General features: G+C 34.6%; 1 protein-coding gene across 1 annotated transcript in view; it reads left to right on the top strand.

Annotated features, from left to right (window-relative positions):
- The window catches only part of LOC132795956 (uncharacterized), a 172,855-nt gene that overhangs the window by 140,985 nt on the left and 11,346 nt on the right, over nucleotides 1-20,524 (top strand). Inside the window, 6 exon segments of the mRNA XM_060806926.1 lie at nucleotides 11,009-11,492; nucleotides 11,559-11,670; nucleotides 11,738-11,930; nucleotides 12,015-12,223; nucleotides 14,703-14,833; nucleotides 14,933-15,114. Of these exon segments, the coding sequence (XP_060662909.1) occupies nucleotides 11,009-11,492; nucleotides 11,559-11,670; nucleotides 11,738-11,930; nucleotides 12,015-12,223; nucleotides 14,703-14,833; nucleotides 14,933-15,114 (1,311 nt within the window).

Below are 20,524 nucleotides of genomic sequence, written 5' to 3'. Positions count from 1 at the left end.
CGGTTCCGAAATGGGTAGAAAGGTGCTATGGCTTTGTGTATTCTAAATTGACATTCTGGTATTTTTTTTTCAATTTATGGTATAGTATATTTTTGGTATATTTTTGTATTCCTTGTTTGAATCAATAATTTTGCATATTCTAAATTGACATTCTGGTATTTTTGTTGTCAATTTATGGTATAGTATATTTTTGGTATATTTTGTATTTCTTGTTTAAATCAATAATTTGGCATATTCTAAATTGACATTCTGGTATTTTTGTTTGTCAATTTATGGTATAGAATATTTTTGGTATATTTTTGTATTCCTTGTTTGAATCAATAATTTTGCATATTCTAAATTGACATTCTGGTATTTTTTGTTGTCAATTTATGGTATAGTATATTTTTGGTATATTTTGTATTTCTTGTTTAAATCAATAATTTGGCATATTCTAAATTGACATTCTGATATTTTTTTGTTGTCAATTTATGGTATAGTATATTTTTGGTATATTTTTTATTACTTGTTTGAATCAATAATTTGGCATATTCTAAATTGACATTCTGGTATTTTTTGTTGTCAATTTATGGTATAGTATATTTTTGGTATATTTTTTATTCCTTGTTTGAATCAATAATTTGGCATATTCTAAATTGACATTCTGGTATTTTTGTTGTTGTCAATTTATGGTATAGTATATTTTTGGTATATTTTTTTATTCCTTGTTTGAATCAATAATTTGGCATATTTTTTAAATTTAATAATTCTGTGGTATATTTTTTATTTTGTTGCTATGAAAATGTTCCTTTGCAAGCATTCAAGTATTTTTACAACTACATATATGCAATTTGGTTTGAATAGTATATTTCGTATTTTTGTATTTTATTTTATTTTTGGTATACTATTTAAAAAAAATAGATATTATTAGTTTGGTATCTTTTTGTATTATGTTGGTATATTTTAAGCATAAATTCACACTGTTTAGCCTTGACACTTTTTAGAAATGCGTATTATTCCTTCGGTATATTTTTGGTATATTCTATTTTAAGAATAATACCACCCCACTTTCTTACTTTTGTGTAATGTTTTAGTATTTAAGTTCGAACTCGATTGAATTCCCAATAATGTGATTTATTTTTGAAAAATGTTTATATTTTGTTGATATATTTGTTTGGTATATTTTTAGCGTAATATCGTGCGTTGAAATTAACATATTTTTCAAAAATGTATTTTATATACATTTTGGTATATTCCATTTTGAAAATAATACCACATTTTTTTTGTCATACTTTTGAGTTAGTACTCATTGATTATACCCAATTGGATGTCCGAATGCCGGATATTGCAATCGATTGAAGAGACAACAATTTGTGGCTGCATTTAATTGTTGTTTATTTAGGATTATTTGCCAATTGTGCTGCACTTAATGAGCTCAAACAAAAGGGTCACGTGTTATCAGCGCATGTTCTTCTTCTTCTCGTACTTTGTTTGTAACTCTGTATTTGCAGTATATTTATATTTCTACTCGCAGTATTTACATGTAAACTGTACTCAAGTGCAGCGAATGTTTTGTATTTTTACATTATGTAAAAGCCGCTTAAAATAATCTATTGATTGAATGCGTGGTTGTCTGTTCTGTGTGTGTGTGTGTGTGTGTGTGTGTGTGTGTGTGTGATTGATTTGCTGCTAACCATGCGGACAGACGTGGCGTATACGTAACGTTGCCCCCCGCTGTGCTGCAGATGCCAATTCACCCAAAAATATACAAAATACATATTCTGCGTTTCAATGAATACGTAAATACAGCGAAGCAGAAGCATTTCAGCATTTCATCGACTAGTCAGATACACTGACAATAAAAAAATACAAGAAATGGAATTTAATTCAAATTTCTTGCATTATTTATTTGCATTAATATAAAACAATGCCAGAGAAGTTGAAATTACTATTATCAATAAATGTCATTGATCGATGCCATTCTATTTTTGATTTGTGGTCCCCCAAAGTAAATTCAATGTGTTCGAATTCTGTGAAAGATTTTATGCATTCATTTTTGGCAACCAACAATGGGTTTTGCATTATTTCCAGCTGTGAATAGTTTCATACAATTTCCAATTTCAAATATTCATTTTAGCTTCAGGTTATGTGCAATACTCACAAATGTTGTTTTGCCCACCTTTCACAAATGTGTTAACTGAAGTGTCTTTTCTCCACATGTCACCATCATTCTACCGCTGCCAATTGTTGAAAATGAAAATGGTTTGAAGTAATATTTTGAAATGCAAAATTCATAATACGTGAGTTTCTAGTGTAGCTTCCAATTCGAATTGAATGATGCGAAATGAATATTTAGAGAAGTAACTAACATTGGGAAACTAATAATATTAGAATATAGTTTACTTATATTGAAAAGAAGAATAACTAAATAAATAAATAAATGTTGGTATATTTTGTATATACGATGGTATATTTAAAATGTAGTACTATGTTAATATACCAAATATAGCCGTTTTTTATATATTTCAGTATTATTTCAAGCATGTTACTATATTTTGGTATATTTGGGGAATAATACCGCACAGGTTTGCTTTTATTCAAAATCAATTGTAGCTTTCTTACCTAATGTATATTAATCAAAACACTGCAAAAATACTAAAAATATACCAAAGACTATAGTTGGTTTAATATACAATCATAGTAACACATTCAAAATATATCAAAGAGTACTAAAATATACGAGATTGTCAGCCCATACCAATAATACTACAAATATGCCAAAGGCTATATATGGTATATTAAAAAAATATGAAATTTCTTAACTCTTATAGTCTCTGAGATTTAAGTGTTCATACGGACAGACGATTTAACTGTTGCCGTTGAATATATATGTATATATATTTTATTGAATATTTCTGTTGCATAGTCACAGATTTATAATACCCTTCTACTCTAAGGATAGCAGGTATAAGTTCATTCACAATCAATATACATAGAAGCAATTAACAGCAACTTTAAACAATTGATAATTGCATATAAGAATGCACAATGTAAATTGGAACTATTGAATCTGCTGCTGATGATGATGATGATAATGATGATGATGATGATGATGATGATGATGATGATGATGATGATGATGATGATGATGATGATGATGATGATGATGATGATGATGATGATGATGATGATGATGATGATGAAAGTAGCACTTCGAGTGAAAGTAGTAAATGCGCTTGCGAAATGAAGTAAATCTCCAAGCATTGAAGTCCCACAACTGAGAGCCTGAGAGCAAAAGACGTTTAGTGAAAAGAGGGCGCGGAAAAAACGCAGTAAGATGAAAAGCTGTCAGCTTTAAAGAAAAGTCAGCTGCAAAACTTGGCGCGCTTTTGTTAGGGTATTAAAAGACGGTTTGCTTTGGTTGGGCATCTCACTCTGACCGTTGCGACGACACCAACGCGGCAAATGTAATCCCCAAACTGTGCATAAAAGTTTATTTAGCATTATGTGCCGCAGAGCGAGAGAGCAAAGTGAGAGAAAAAGAGAGGGAGAGGGACGGAACGCACTTTAGAGATTCAATTTGCGGTTGCTGTGCGGCGGCAAACCGCAGAGTGCAATAAGAATATTTTTGTCCGATAACATGCGCGGTTCGATAACTCGATTTGAGATGGAAGTAATCGGCATTTTGTAATCGTAATCGTATATAATTTCTGTCCGATAACATGCGCGGTTCGATAATTCGATTTGACATGGAAGTAATCGGCTTTTTGTAATCGTAATCGTAGATAATTTCTGTCCGATAACACGCGCGGTTCGATAACTCGATTTGACATGGAAGTAATCGGCTTTTTGGTAATCGTAATCGTAGATAATTTCTGTCCGATAACACGCGCTGATCGATAACTCGATTTGAGTTGAAAGCAATCGGCATTTTGTAATCGTTATCGTAGAATATTTCTGTCCGATAACTCGCGCTGTTCGATAACATTCGCTGGTCGGCATTTTGTAATCACAATCGTAAGATATTTTACCGTTAATAAGATAGAAGCAATCGGCATTTTGTAATCTTTATCGTTATCGTTATCGTTGAAATTCAAGCACGTGCGACACATCACTTTTATTTTGATGATTCCTGTTTTGTTTTGTATTGTTTTCATCTTTATTTTTGGTTGCCGCGCTTCGCTGCTTCTTGTTTGACATATGATTGATAGCCGAGACTTAACCTCAGGACTTGCGACTGGCCAACCGAGCATGCCATAATGGCCAATTGCTTTAATGGAGACACACACACACCAACGAAGAGAAAGTATAGAAAGTATAGAGGGAGGGGCAGAGACGTAAAAGTGTCAACGTTGATAGACAGGCCAGACAAATGGCAAATGAAAATTGCCAGCTCGCAGATTTTTTTGTATACAACAGCAATTGTCCGCCTTCGGTAGAAGTAGAGTATAAAAGAAGAATGATATCTGGCAATTTTTGTAGCAAATATATATCGGATGGAATTTACCTTCTTTAACCACTTTAACATATTTTTTGTGGTGCTGCAGCTGCAACACAAACGTTAAAGTCGGGGATCAAAATAAATGCCTCAGATTGGCAGTAGACAAACGAAATTGGTAAGGAGGGAGAAGGGAGAAGGGAGGAAGAAGGAGGGAGGAGGAGGAGGGAAGAAGTATTCGCGTATGTTGCAGTTGATGCGTAAATCCAATTTGCCTAAAATGGTCACGTTAGCGTCGTCGTCTTTACCATTGCCGTTGGCTTAACTAGTCTTAAAAATAAAATGTATGCCCTGCCCTGCTCTGACATATCCGTGGGCGTTTCTCTTGCTCTTTCTCTCGCTCTTGCTATCTCACACATCTTTTGTCTCTGTCTCAATTCACATGCCACACAAATGCGCAAATCTCTGACCAAAGCTGTCGTCACTTAACGTGTGTGTGTGTGCACAAAATAATGTGTGCCCAAATACAGTTCACAAAAATACTCTAGAAATAGCCGCAGATTGAACGATCTTAAATAAGATATTCAACTTTAATAAAATAAAGAGTTTTGCTATAAAAAAAATACTCTAGAAATAGTCGCAAATTTAAAGACCTTAAATAAGACATTACATTTAAACAAAAATAAATAATTATCCTATAATAAAATACTCTAGATAAAGCCGTAAATTGCTCAAGCAAAATATTAAAATTAAAGAAAAATGTAAAATATAATAAAGAGTTCTACAATAATTTAAAAAGTTGGGACTTCGAAAAGGCAAATGTTTCTCTTTATAATATTAACTTGTAAAAATCGCAAAATACGACAAAGAACAGCTTTTGAATTATGTAAAGACTTGCAGATTAAATGGCACTTAATAAATTATAGCTAAATATTTACAATCAACATTTTTCTCACTGATTTTCTGATAGCCATGAATAATTTAAGTGCCAAACACAAAAGTACTTTCAAGTTGTAAACGATTTTCTAGCACTTTAAGAAATAATTCATTCGAAATATAATTAGTTATTGACTGCTGGTAATTTTACATTTTATCGACGAAATTCAAATAGTTCTAAATGGTAAAGAAAGCACAAACATTATTTAGTCATCGGTACTAACAAAATGACTGAGAACAATTTAATAACAATAAGATTATAAAAAGAAAATAGTAATATGTGCTTCATCATATGTTCATTTTATATTTTGTGTATGCATTTTATTTATTTACTTTAGTAACGCAACAAGTTCAATTCTAAATAGTTTTTTTTCGACAGTCGTATATTTAATATACTGTATTTCATGGTCTATTTTACAGAATTATTGCTCAAATATACCAAATTAAATATATGTATATATATATATATGACTTTTGGTATATATTCAGTTTATTGGCGGTATATTGATTTGGTATGTTTGAACAATAATACCGCAATGTTTTGCTTTTATTCAATATAGGTGTTCCATATTCTCTCTCTCTCTCTCTCTCTCTCTCTCTCTCTCTCTCTCTCTCTCTCTCTCTTATTATACCCGTTACCCATAGGGTAGAAGGGTATTATAACTTTGTGCCGGCAGGAAATGTATGTAACAGGTAGAACGAGGCATCTCTGACCCTATAAAGTATATATATTCTTGTCTGTCCGTCCGTCCGTCCGTATGAAACACTGGATCTCAGAGACTATAAGAGATAGAGCTATAAATTTTTTTCGACAGCATTTGCTATGTTTGCACGCAGATCAAGTTTGTTTCAAATTTTTGCCACGCCTACTTCCGCCCCCACAAATCAAAAAAATCGAATAACAAGCGTAATTTTAAAGCTAGAGTTACGAATTTTGGTGTATACAATAATTACTGTAGTAGTTATGATTATTTTGAATGCGGTACCATATCGATATACCTAATATATAATTTGGTATATTTTTGGTATTTTTTCAGTATATTCGGTATATTTTGAGAGATATACCGCAAAATATATTTCTTTTATTCGACTGTAGCTTTCTTACTTGTTTGTTATTCAATTTATGTCTTAAGATTCATATATCAACAACACTTTTTGCCTTCATTTTGTACCAAAGTCAATGCCAATTGAGAGTGACTTTGCGTAGAGTATGCTAACAAACAAACATACATATGTATGTATACTATATATACTTATAAATAAGCTAAGCGAAGGAAAGAAAGAAACACCGATGCTGTCGACAGTGGCCAATTTCATAGCATACTTAGCGGCGCATATTGCGAGTTATTCAAATTTGAATTAGACAGCCCCGAGGCTCTGTCAGACCCACCGACAAAATGGACGGACAGACAGACAGAGAGACAGATAGACATTGAGATACCGCTGAGCACACAGACTGCTGTGAAGCTGTTTAGACTTGGGTTCCGACTCCGACTCCGATTCCGATTCTGGGTCTAGGTCTGTGTCCGGGGTCATGTTGTTGTTTTATGGCTGTCTCTTCCTCTCTCTTTGTGTGTGTGCATAATTGTCTGTGGCAAGAGGAACAGCAGCAGCAGCAGCTGTGCTAAAAGTATGCAACATGATAAACGTCACATGCTTCTCAACTCGCAACTTGCTACTTGCTACATGTTGCGGTAAACACGCGGTGCTCCTTAATTAGATCATAGTTGGTCCTACGGCTGCTTCTGATGTTGCTGTTGTGGCTGCCGCATCGCATTTTATTGCCAAGACTGCTCACATGTCGTGCCACATTATGTTCCTCAAGCCAAGAAGAGGCAGCAACAACAGCAACAACAACAGCAGCAGCAGCCAACTGTGGCAATAGTAACAGCATTAAACACTGCAAAAAAAAGTTCCGATTTACCAAACTTGATTTCTGCTGTTGTAAAATAAAATACAAAAATTAATAAGCTTAAAGCTACAATTTAGTATAAATAGAATATAGAATGATGCACTTATGATTTTATTTTATTTTATCACTTTTAATTAAATTGTTGCTTAAATTAAATTCTCTTAAATCAATAATTCGATAGAGTCTCTTTTAAGTTCTGAATGCAACTACTTGTATATATATTTTGTATTATATTGATAAAACTCTGAATTACATAAATTATTACTTTTATATGAAATTTTTGTCTCGAAGTTGTGTTTATAATAATATTTTTCAATTTTTAAACACTGCTATTTCAAAGTTCCCAGCTGTCTATATATATGCCAAAAAATTCTTTATTTTAATATTTACATTACATTAGGTAGAATTGTATTATTATGATATGTGTTGTAGTTTCTTCAGTTTCTTCTTTTATAATTTCAAAAATACAATACCAAAGTTTAAAATGTTAAATCTAAAATAACATCGTTAGCGTATGTAATGTAACAGAATTATTTCTTAATTTTACATTAACCAACATTATGAAAAATGTTATCGAAAGATCGATCCAATATTAAGCGTGACTGTACAAGAAAAAGGAAACGTAAGAACACGAAGTTTTTGAAGCTTGTTCCATATACATATATTTTAATTTAAAACAATTGATGAATTTATTATAAAAACTAAAGAAATTAAAGTTAATCACAACAAGTGAAAAGTGAAAAGTATCAACTTTTTCGCACTGTGTAGAAGAGCAACTTGGGAGCGACGTCTATCAAAGTCATGAAACATAGACTTTATCGTACGCCAGTTGGCCCATTATTGACTTACGCGTCGCACTCACACACACACACACACACACATACAGACACATAGATACTTGCATGGTGTGTGTGCGTGCCACATCAAATTTCCAGCTCAATCAGAGGTTTGAAACTTTGCTCCTTTTATGGTTCATGTGGCACAGCTGTTTGCCATATCCTGCGTATGTATGTATGTGTGTGTGTGTGTGTGTGTGTGTGTGTGTGCGTGGCAGGCATCTGGTTGCTTTTGGCCCAGAGTGTTGCGGTATTTGCATTTTAATTGAATTGCACTAAATTATTTTGTTTACACGACTCGACTATTCGTAGTTTGATGGCAATTGGCTGCCATTTCAACTGGCAAGCCTCAACAGCAACAGCAATTGCTTGCTTGCAACGCACACACACACACACACACACACACACATACAATCAATGCCACAATAGCCGCAACAAGCGCTGCGTCTAAATGTGGCAAACTATTGCCTACTCTCTCTCTCTCTCTCCGTCTCTCTTTGCTGTGGATTAAAAGTTGTGTTATTTTTGCCGAACTTTGTGAACGAATTAAGCAATCGCAAGTTGTTACATTTAAACTTATTTATCGAAATTTGAAAAGTATTTGATTAGTTTAGGTTCTCAGATTTTTTTTACTAATTATTGCTTTTAAAATTGTTTTTATATAAATTAAACTGTTTATAAGCTGTAGGTCATCTCTCTCTATCTCTTCACCTGAGCAATTTCTAACGCTATTTTAAATGATCAAATGATCTAATCATAGAATTTAAATAAAGAATATATATAAAAATAAAAAAATGATCTAATGAGCTAAATAATACGAAAATAGTCATCACAATTCGTACGCTAACTAATAACAAGAAACCAAGGACCGTAAAGAACATTTATCGCTGTGATTTATTAAGGCAAAAATCAAAAACACCTTGGACATTAGCTATGAGAATGAGGAATGAACACCAAACTGATCCTCTTAAGACAATAATAATCTTTATACATAAACTTTAAATTGGCGCATGATATTCATCGATCTCTTGATTACGATCACTGCAAAAGTATTACATTTATGTAGCATACTTTGAGGGGCACTCCACTTTCAATTCTAATTCCAATATTTAGCGATAGATGGCGTTGCTAATACAACAATGATTTGCTGCATTTCTGCCTGCTACTGATTTATGTTCACCTGGTATGTCACCCTATGAATTGACACCTTTCAGCCGTTAATAGCAAATTCAAGTGACCAACAAAAATAAGTAAGAAAGTTACAGTCGAGTGTGCTCGACTGTGAGATACCCGCTACACATTTTTAATAAAGGCAAAATATTGAGGTATCATTTGCAAAATATACAGAAAATACTAAAAAAAAAATACTAAAAATATACCGAATGGTATGTTTGGTATATCGATACAGTACACTATTCAAAATATACCATAGAAGGCACAATGTGCCAGATTGTCAGCAAAAGCACCTAAGACCCCTTGTAAGTAGGCGTTTTTGCCCATACAAAAGTATTTCCTTAATAACTTCAACAATTTTTATCTGATTGCAAGTAAATTTTCAGGAATTATAACTACTATAGTTATTACATACATTTCCTGCCGGCACAAAGTTATAATATAAAAATATCATTGTATATATAAGAAAATTGAAACAGATGCCAAAAAAGTTGCACGCAAGTTGAAGAGCAGATTAGAGAGAGAGAGAGAGAGATTCATTGTCTGCAGTTGATTAACAAAGTGAAAACTATTTACAGTATTCAGCAGTCATGCACACACACACACACACACACACAACCTCAGAACAACCTCAGAAGCTCAGTTACCGTTGTTAACGTTAATGTTAGTGGCCATAGCGGGCAACGGTTGCATTTGCAATTGCACATATCGATTGCACTTAATGTGCGGCAAGAGATGAGATGAGATGAGGGCCATCATCATCATCCACACACTGACTCTTCTGAGGATCTGTCTAGGTGTGTGTATATGTGTGTGTGTGTGTGTGTGTGTGTGTTGCGGTTGAGGCATCAAATTGTCAAGAGGCAACAAACAGCAACAGACAGGGATAACGACGATGCTGTTGATGAGTTGAGGCAAATGAATGTTGTGGCAGTTGCAGCAACAGCAACGACAACAGCAACGACAACAGCAACGACAACAGCAACGACAACAGCTGCAGTTACAATGAACATGTTAAGCATGCTTAAGACCGTTGCAACATTTGTGGTTTACTTGGCTTGGCATTGCCAATGGCCATTAATAGGCGCGTATTTCAATGGTCAGTGGTCTCATCGCTTTGGCTCGCTTTGTTAATTTGACGTTAACAAACCTAATTACCAATTAAATCAGATTTAACGACAACAGCTGCGGCTGTTGTCTCCGGTTACACAATTGCTGGCATCGCAGTAAATGCTTTGCTATCGAGCAGATTATAGCTGAAAATTAAGAATATACAAGTATATATTTTAGTAATTCAAAAGAACTTAAATTCACAATCTTCTCTTTGATATTAGGTCTAAATTCTATCATCTAATATTTGCGAAAGATTTGTTTTTCAATTTTTTATCACTTGTTTGCATTCGAATTCGCAGTGTTCACTTCAATAGTATTCAATTTTTGTAGCATACTTTGAGGTGCACCCTTTTTTGATCGTATTTGCAAGATTGAACAATAGATGGCGCTACTAAATATGCTTTCTACTGATTTATGTTCACCTGGTATTTTACCTTATGATAAGAAAACAAAAGAATTCAATTGTTGTCCAGCAACTAGTTTAAATTTTAAAATTTCTTTGCCTCGCACTTTCTTTTAATTTAATGCTAATAATTTCATTCTTCTTAAACTTAAACAATTATTTTGTTATTTCCAAATATATTTATGCCAAATATTTGGACATATTATTTTCTCTTGCAGATGAATTCTGTGAGGAGTATCCGCACAATTTGATGCCCACACCCGGCTATTGGATAGAATGTTCGAGGCAAAAGATAACGCTGCCCACACCGCATACGATCTGGGATGAGAGCGATTCGGAGCATGAGGATATACGGGCTGGGAGTGCCAGCGATGCGTATTTGGAGCGCGAATGCAGTGATCTGTATGAGGACGATGAGGACTCGGAGGCAACGCCAAGTCCGAGAAAGAAAACGACCATCGAGGAGCAATGGGATCAGCAGGGGGCATTCGAATTGATCTCTGTGGAGCAGGAGACGTATGAGAAGTATTTCTATGGCACCGAACATTGGAATTACTTTACGAGTGATGAGGATCTCGGTCCCGTCATACTATCCATCAAACAAGAGACGCTCAATGGACGCGATCAGTTTCGCATTCTGGTGCGAGCTGGTTCCTATACGGTCCATGGACTGATACCGGCCTCCTGTGTCTTTGCCGACAGGTAAGAATTCAATTTGATCTATCATTTATCATTTATCATTATTATTAATGCATTTTACATTTGCAGATACAATCGCGAGGAGGTAGTTAGATCTTTAGGTAAAGAAGTTAATTTAAATCCACCTTTAACATTAGGACAATTACCCGATACGCCAGAAGAATTACTAAAATTAGATCAGGCAAGTTGAATGTTTAATCTATTCTATCACTTAATTGACAATCATTCGCATATTCTCTCTCGCTTAGGTTTTTATTAAATCCGAATTAAAAGTTGGCGTCATTTTCGTCAAAGAGGATCAATATTCGGAAGAGCAAATTCTGGACAATAATGAAAATTCACCGCTCTTCGATGAGTTCCTCACGCTGCTCGGCGATCGTGTTCGACTCCGTGGCTTTGATAAATACAAAGGTGGCCTTGATACGGTGCATGACCTAACAGGTAAAATTATTTATCAAGCTCTCATTCTTTCTCTTTCTACTACTGTTTTCGTTCTCTATCTTTTTCTCTCTCTCTCTCGCTCAGGTCTATTCTCCGTTTATACCAACTGGCGCAACATCGAGATCATGTTCCATGTGTCCACTCTGCTGCCATACGAGAAACACGATCCACAGAAATTGCAACGCAAGCGACACATTGGCAATGACATCGTTTGCGTAGTGTTCCTCGAGGCGGACAACACCCGCTTCAGTCCCGCCTGCATCAAAAGTCACTTTCTGCACACCTTCATATTGGTGAGTCATCTAGTAAAACAGCTGAAAATAAAAAAAACTATTTCAAATTGTTAATAGCGTCTTAATAGATACAAATGAAAAACTATTTAAAAGCTTTATTGTGTTTCTCTCTTAACCCTGATTACTAACCAACGAATGCAAATACACTAAATTTGTCTTCAACTGCTAAAAAAAACGAAATTTCTTCAGCATTACAAGGCTATTTTTAAGTTATGAGTTCCTTAAAGATTTAGCCAATAAAACGAAAGTAAAGATCATTTTTCTGTATTAAAGAACTTGTTTCATACAAAAAATTTTCAAATTTCGCGAAATTTGCTTTTGTTAGCGCGTTAAAATGTTAAATTTCAAATTGGCGCGCTAGTTCAGTCCATTTCAGAAATATTAAATTTCACGTTGCATACTTTGGGGGTGCGCCAATTCGAGTAATAATTGGAAGTGCCGACCATAGATGGCGCTACTAAATATTTCAGTGACTTGCTGTATTTCTGCTTGCTGCTAATTTATGTTCGCCTGGTATTTCACATTATGAATTGGCACTTTTTAGACGTTCATTGTGGCTTCAGGCGACCAACAACAAAAATATCATTGATATTTCGGTTGTGTTCAAATTTACAATTGGCGCTTAACCTTCGTCGATCTTTGGATTGCGTTCAAATTTAAAATTGGCGCGTTGCGCGTTCACTGCACAAGTATTCAATTTTTGTGGCATACTTTGAGGGGCACACTTTGATCGTACTTCCAAGACCGGTAGATGGCGGTACTAAATATGATAGATGGCGCTACTAAATACGCCAGTGACTTGCTGCATTTCTACTTACTGCTGATTTATGTTCGCCTGGTATTTTACCTTATGAATTGGCAATTTTCAGCCTTGTGGCTTCAACCTTGACCAACAACAACAATATCATCGGTCTGTCGGTCGAATTCAAATTTCAATTTTGAAATTGGCGCACTGCAATTTTTTGTAGCATACTTTGAGGATCCGACAAGGATAATTTTCAGAAAAGTAGCTATATCTCGGTCATGTCCTGTCACATATTCAAGGGACACATATTGCTAGGATCGCAAGGACGAGCTCTATCGATCGGCATGAAAAAAGTATGGAATTATCTACGGGTTTAATTTTTTTCAAAATTGAAGTCACAAATTCCAGGATAATTGGAGAACCGCATGGGCGATTGCAATGTCCTTTGGCCAGTCGATAGGTCTCATCAATATACACATTTTCACACATCCATTGCCAGGACACTCAAGGACCTTCGCGAGTTGTAACTTATTTTCTAATAACAAAACGTTCTTTATTTCTCCGATCCTGTAAGGATTTTCGTCCTTTGGGAGATGCCAGTCGGGTTGTATTACGTAGAGGTATCCCTGTGCCAAAGGACATTCCGATCGTCCTTCAAAAGGCCAAAAAAAAAGCGGATTTATTGCATTTTTGTCCATTTTTAAATTTTAACGGATTTTTTATTTTGTCGATGCGCTAAAATTCTAAATTTGAATTGGCGCGCTAAGTTCACATCAGATATATTCAATTTCAAGGTATACTTTGAGGAGCACCAAGAGTGATTGCAAGGGCAAACAATAGATGGCGTTACTAAATATTTCAGTGACTTGCTGTATTTCTGCTTGCTGCTGATTTATGTTCGCCTGGTATTTCACCTAATGAAGTGTAACTTCTCAGCCGTTCTTTGAGGAGCAAATTTTGATCGTAATTGTAAGACCGTTAGATGGCGCTACTAAATACGATAGATGGCGCTGCTAAATATGTCAGTCACTTGCTGTATTTCTGCTTGCTGCTGGCTTATGTTCGCCTGGTATTTCACTTTATGAATTGGCCATTTTAAGCTGTTTTCTAGCTTCAATCGGCGAACAACAACAGTATAATAGATGCACCAGTTGCGTTTAAATGACCAATTTAAAACACATTTTTACAACTTACCTCTGCATAAATATGTTTATCTTGCTGCTTGACTTTGCTGCATTTTCTTAAAATTCGTATAATGTTTGAAAATATTTCGCTATATAACACAAAATTATATTCAATTTGAATAGTTTTATATTTGGTTTTCATATTACAATACTATATAATCGTTGGTTGGTTTGTCTTCAGCGCACGACAGGCAACTGAATGCAACTAGTTTATAAAGTTTTCATACAACATCAATAAAAACTGTGAATTAATCAAATTACATCAGTTTTTTAACACTCTGCATTTGAAGTCGAATATGAATATGATAAACTGATTGTAAATGCGAAATTTAAATGAAAAAGAGTTAACTCAAAGAAGTAATTAACCACAAATATGTGCGACTTTAATTGCAATACTCTTAAGAAATTACAAGTGCATGAATAGTTGATAATATGGTAATCCCATCAGGCGATTAAAAAGTTGGATTCGACTCCTGCTCCTCCTGCTTTTTATATTGACTACTTATGGCAATCCACTTGAATTCTGTTTCATTCTGTTTGCGTTTTTCAGGTGCGTGTCTCGGCGCGAATCAAACACAAGCCCACACGCTACGAGGTGTCTGTGGTGACACGTGACGAGGTGGGCGCCTACAAGCCCTACCTCTGGGAGCAGTCGGTGTTCGAGAAGGGTCCCATGTTTCGGTAAGTCAAAAAAAAGAAATGAAATTGTGAATGCCATTGCCATTCGTCCTTCAACAATTCAACCCTTCAACCCATCTTCCATCATCCATCTGTTTGCAGTGAATGGCTGTTGACGAAGATTGTGAATGGAGAGCGTGCCTCGTATTCGGCGCCCAAGTTCGCCAGGATGCAGGAGCGAACGCGCTCCCAGATGTTGGAGGATCTGGTGATGAATCTATCGAATCATGCGGAGACTGGACAGATACCGAAGCCCTATAGACGCGGCTCCTGGCGGCCCATTGGTGAGGATGAATATTTCAAAATGTTGCATGCCAGAGTCTTAGACAACAATCGACTGCAAGAACAGCAGCAACACCTACAACAACAACAACAACAACACGATGAACAATCAGAACAACAATTACAATTACACTACAACAACACTTGCTGCTATTGCAATTGCAATGTCAATGCCAAAGCGAGCGACAATCACTCGACGACACACAATACACAACTGCAACAACAACAGCAACACCAACAACGATTGTCGTCAGCAACAACAACAACAACAACAATGGCAACAACAAGCATAACAGCAACGAGCACGTTGTTTGGCCACGATTTGTGCTGTGCAACTGTGATGCATCTCTGTCTGCGACATAGTATGTGTACACAACCCCCACGCACACACACACATACACACACACACACACTAGCAAACTTGCCACACATATGGAGAAAAGAACTGAGTCCAAAAATGATAATGATTTTGTTTAAAATTCGATTTTATTTCAAATATTTCACATATTTTACATTCATATTTTCTTAATCTTAGTTTTGTGTTTTCATTTCTTTTTTATACCCGCTACCCATAGGGTAGAAGGGTATTATAACTTTGTGCCGGCAGGAAATGTATGTAACAGGTAGAAGGAGGCATCTCCGACCCTAAAAAGTATATATATTCTTGATCAGAGTCAACAGACGAGTCGATCTAGCCATGTCCGTCTGTCTGTCTGTCCGTCTGTTCGTATGAACACCTAGATCTCAGAGACTATAAGAGATAGAGCTATAATTATTTTTCGACAGCATTTGTTATGTTTGCACGCAGATCAAGTTTGCTTCAAATTTTTTCCACGCCCACTTCCGCCCCCGCAAATCAAATCAAATCTATTAACAAGCGTAATTTTGAAGATAGAGTTGCGAATTTTGGTATATACAATAACTACTATAGTAGTTATGATTTCTGAGAATTTGGTTGCGATCAGATAAAAATGTTGGAAGTTATTAAAGAAATACTTTTGAATGGGCGAAAACGCCGACAATCTGGTATATTGTGCCGTCTATGGTATATTTTGAATGGTGTACTATATCGATACCACATATACCATTTGGTATATTTTCAGTATTTTTTTAGTATTTTCGGTATATTTTGAAAATGATACCGCAATATTTTGCCTTTATTAAAAATGGGTAGCGGGTATCTCACAGTCGAGCACACTCGACTGTAACTTTCTTACTTGTTTTTTAGTTTTTTTTTGTTTATCTACTTGTATTTTTGTTGCGTATATTCTTATCAACATTTGAATTTATGATTTTATTTAATTTAAACAAAAATAAATTTATATTTCTGCGTATTTATTTTATTATAAATGTCTATATTTAACTGACTACAAATTATTTTAATTATAAATCTGTGTTTGATTCTTCGTATTCGAACTATTTATAAACTTTCATTTTGAGCCATGTTTTTTTTTTAACCCAAATGAATGATTGTTTTTGCATTATATTATATATTGTATTCTGATATAGATATTTTATTACTTTCCACATTATTTATCTGCTTTTATGAGAATTATTTTAGTTTTATTATATGTATTTTTTATTTTATTCAAAATTTTTAAAATGAATTCGATTACTTCAACTTACTTTTTACTTATTTCAATTGAAATTTATCATATTTATTTCCAATTGAATTTTGTAATTTATTCAGTTTTGCTTAGACTACAATAATATTAAATATATTTACTGAAAGTTTTAAAAGATTTTTGTGTTATTCTTTTTCTTTTTGTTCTGTTTGAAGTGAATACTTAAAATTTGAGTTGCATTTTAATCATATGAATTGAAATTGGAACTTTATGCTCTGCTCACACATTTAACACACACACACACACACACACACACACTCGTCACAACCTTCGTCACAGAGTTTGTTTAAATGTTTTACTTCGACTCTCTCTGCATGATTAATCGTTTTTGCCTAGTTGCTTGTTGTTTGTTGTTGATGATGATGATGATGATGATGATGCTGTTGCCGTTGCTGTTTGTTGCTATTGTCGCCTGCCGCTGTGCTCCATTGTTGTTGCAACACTTCCGCCTTGCCACACACATACATACACGCACACACACTCGCATACTTAGACAGCTGGTGGCTGTAGCTTACACTTCCGTTTCCGCCATTAACACATCCGCTTCTGTTTGCACTCGTTGGCAGCATGCAAGTTTCTCCCCTCCCCTCTTCTCTCTCTCTCTCTGTGACAAATCCTGCAGCACAATCTGTTTGCTGCCACGCCCACTTCCGGCCGCCCAGCTCCTTCCCAACTGTCTGTCTGTCTGTCTCGGCGTATCTTCAGTTGTCCAGTGGCCAAGAAATATTGCACACTTTATCTGCTGTGGTCAATCTTTTGCGTCTTGCCACTAACACACACACACACACACACACAGCCTCACCCACACACTCACACTCACACCCGTCGCGTTGTTGCTGTTGTTGTTCAGATTTGTTTAGATTTCTTGTTATTTATTTGTTGCATCCAACAAAACAAATCCAATTTGATTTATTCAAACAAACACACACACTTACATACAAATTCAGTATATTTATATGCTAAATATACATATATATATAGTATATTTATATACTAACTCAAATACATTTCTGTCCCCATTCCTTCCCAATTCGAACTCCAGTTATGCATATTAAATTCATGCAAATTATGAATTGATAGAATTTCTCTCTTTCACTCACTTGGGAATCGCTCCTCACACACACACACACACTGATACAACTTTTGCACTCTCGACTCAATTAGATTGACCAATAAGCAAATGGATCAAAAACACAAATCACCAGTTCTGGCATCAGAATGCGAACAAGCTTCCTAAGCTGATTAAATTGTTGCAAATGCTTTTCACAACAAACAGACGGACAGACAGACAGACGGACAGACAGACGGATAGACAAATGGACTTTTGTTGAGCTCTTAAGCTGCAGCAATAACTTTGTGTTGTCCAGCTAAAGTGCAAGAATTCATTTTACTATTAAATGTTTGCAATGGATAACGGCAATTAAATAGCACAATTCATTTGTGTGCGTAGCTAGATTGCAATTCATTATTCGTTTTGAATATAGACAAAAACCAAGAAATCGAAATCGAAACAACATTTCCTTTTAAGCAGTAGCTGAATAAAAACTAAAAGCTTAAAGCGATGACTTTATGCTGACTCTATAACTTCAAAATGTAATTCAACAACGTGAAATCTGCGAGCCAACAATAATTGTAAATACATAAAAGAGCAAAAAATTATGCATGCATATAAGAGCTTTGAATTTAGCTGTTCTTGTTCTTGAAAAGCAAACGAGTGTGAAAGCTACTCGACTGTGAGATACCCGTCAACATTGCTGGGTTATTCGTAAAATATATACCGAAAATACTAAAAAATATCATAGAGTACAAAATTTACTATACTCACTCTCCGTTTTCAATTAAATACGCCAAATTAAAAAGTCACAAAGTACTAAAAAATATACCGAAGGATATATTTGGTATATCGATATACCCAAAAATACCAAAAAATATACCACAGAGTACAAAATAACCTATACTCCGAATGCGTTTTTATTCCAAAAATACTGTCAATATGACGAAGATTATATTTGGTATATTTGATATACCGAAAAAATACTGAAATTTCTATTAGAGCACAAAATTTAATATAATGGATATGCGTTTTCAACGAAAATTCGTTAAAAATCCGAAAAATACAAAAAATATACCAAAGAGTACAAAATATACTATACTTAATATACGCAATATACCAAATTAATATACCAACAAATACTAAAAAAAATCGAAGACTATATTGGGTATATGGATATACTACAACATTCAAAATATACCATAGAACACAAAATATACCAAATATACACAAATATACCAAAGAGTACAAAATATACTATACTTAATATACACAATATACCAAATTAATATACCAACAAATACTAAAAAAAAATCGAAGACTATATTGGGTATATGGATATACTACAACATTCAAAATATACCATAGAACACAAAATATACCAAAGTGTACAAAATACACTATACTTGATATACGCAATATACCAAATTAATATACCAACAAATACTAAAAAAAAATATCGAAGACTATATTGGGTATATGGATATACTACAACATTCAAAATATACCATTGAACAAAAAATATACCAAATATACACAAATATACCAAAGAGTACAAAATATACTATACTTAATATACACAATATACCAAATTAATACACCAACAAATACTAAAAAAATAACGAAGACTATATTGGGTATATGGATATACTAACATACAACTTTCAAAATAGAGCATAGAACACAAAATATACCACCATGTTAAACAAGGCTACGAAGACTTGACAGAAGCAGCCGTGTTTTGGTATATTAAATCAGTCCTTTAAAACCTTCTACAATTTGGTCGCAAATATGTGAACTTTGAAAAATGATAGCTCTATCTCCAGATTTCTGAGATCTCGGTGTTCATACGAACAGACAGTCATATTTAACTATAAAGTCTCGACTTTTGAAGAATAGAAAACGAAGATGCTTATTTCTGCCTGTTACATTTTCTGCAGGGTATCGAGTATTAAAAAAAGCACAATTATCAATTTGTGAAGCACACAATGCGAGCCATAATACTTATTTACATCGCATAACTGGCAAACAAAAGAAGGGAGCAGCTGCGTTGAAGTGCCGACTGTGCTGACTATTGGGCTATTGATTACACTAGCAAATTTTACAGCTCGCTGCTATTTGTATTTGTATATGCTGTTTGCTATTTGCTATTTGATGGTAATAACCCGCATTCACCTGAGCGTCCATTCATCTTTTCCCTCCACAAAAAAAAGAAGTAAGAAAGTTACAGTCGAGTGTGCTCGACTGTGAGATACCCGCTACCCATTTTTAATAAAAGCAATATATTTTGCGGTATTTTTCTCAAAATATACCAAAAATATACTGCAAAAATACTAAAAATATACCAACTGGTATATGTGGTATATCGATATAGTACCGCACTCAAAATATACCATAAACGGCACAATATACCAAAGACCCCTAGTAAGTAGGCGCTTTTGCCCATACTAAAGTATTTCTTTAATAACTTCCCCAATATTTATCTGATCGCAACCAAATTTATCATAACTACTACAGTAATTATTGTATATACCAAAATTCGCAACTTTAGCTTTAAAATTAGGCTTGTTATTCGATTTTTTTGATTTGCGGGGGCGGAAGTGGGCGTGGCAAAAATTTAAAACAAACTTGATCTGCGTGCAAACATAACAAATGCTGTCGAAAAAAAATTATAGCTCTATCTCTTATAGTCTCTGAGATCCAGTGTTTCATACGGACTGACGGACAGACGGACAG

This window comes from Drosophila nasuta, chromosome X, assembly GCF_023558535.2.
Source record: "Drosophila nasuta strain 15112-1781.00 chromosome X, ASM2355853v1, whole genome shotgun sequence".
Classification (NCBI taxonomy): domain Eukaryota; kingdom Metazoa; phylum Arthropoda; class Insecta; order Diptera; family Drosophilidae; genus Drosophila; species Drosophila nasuta.
Note: the sequence above shows the minus strand (reverse complement) of the source record. Positions and strands in the feature narration are given on the sequence as shown.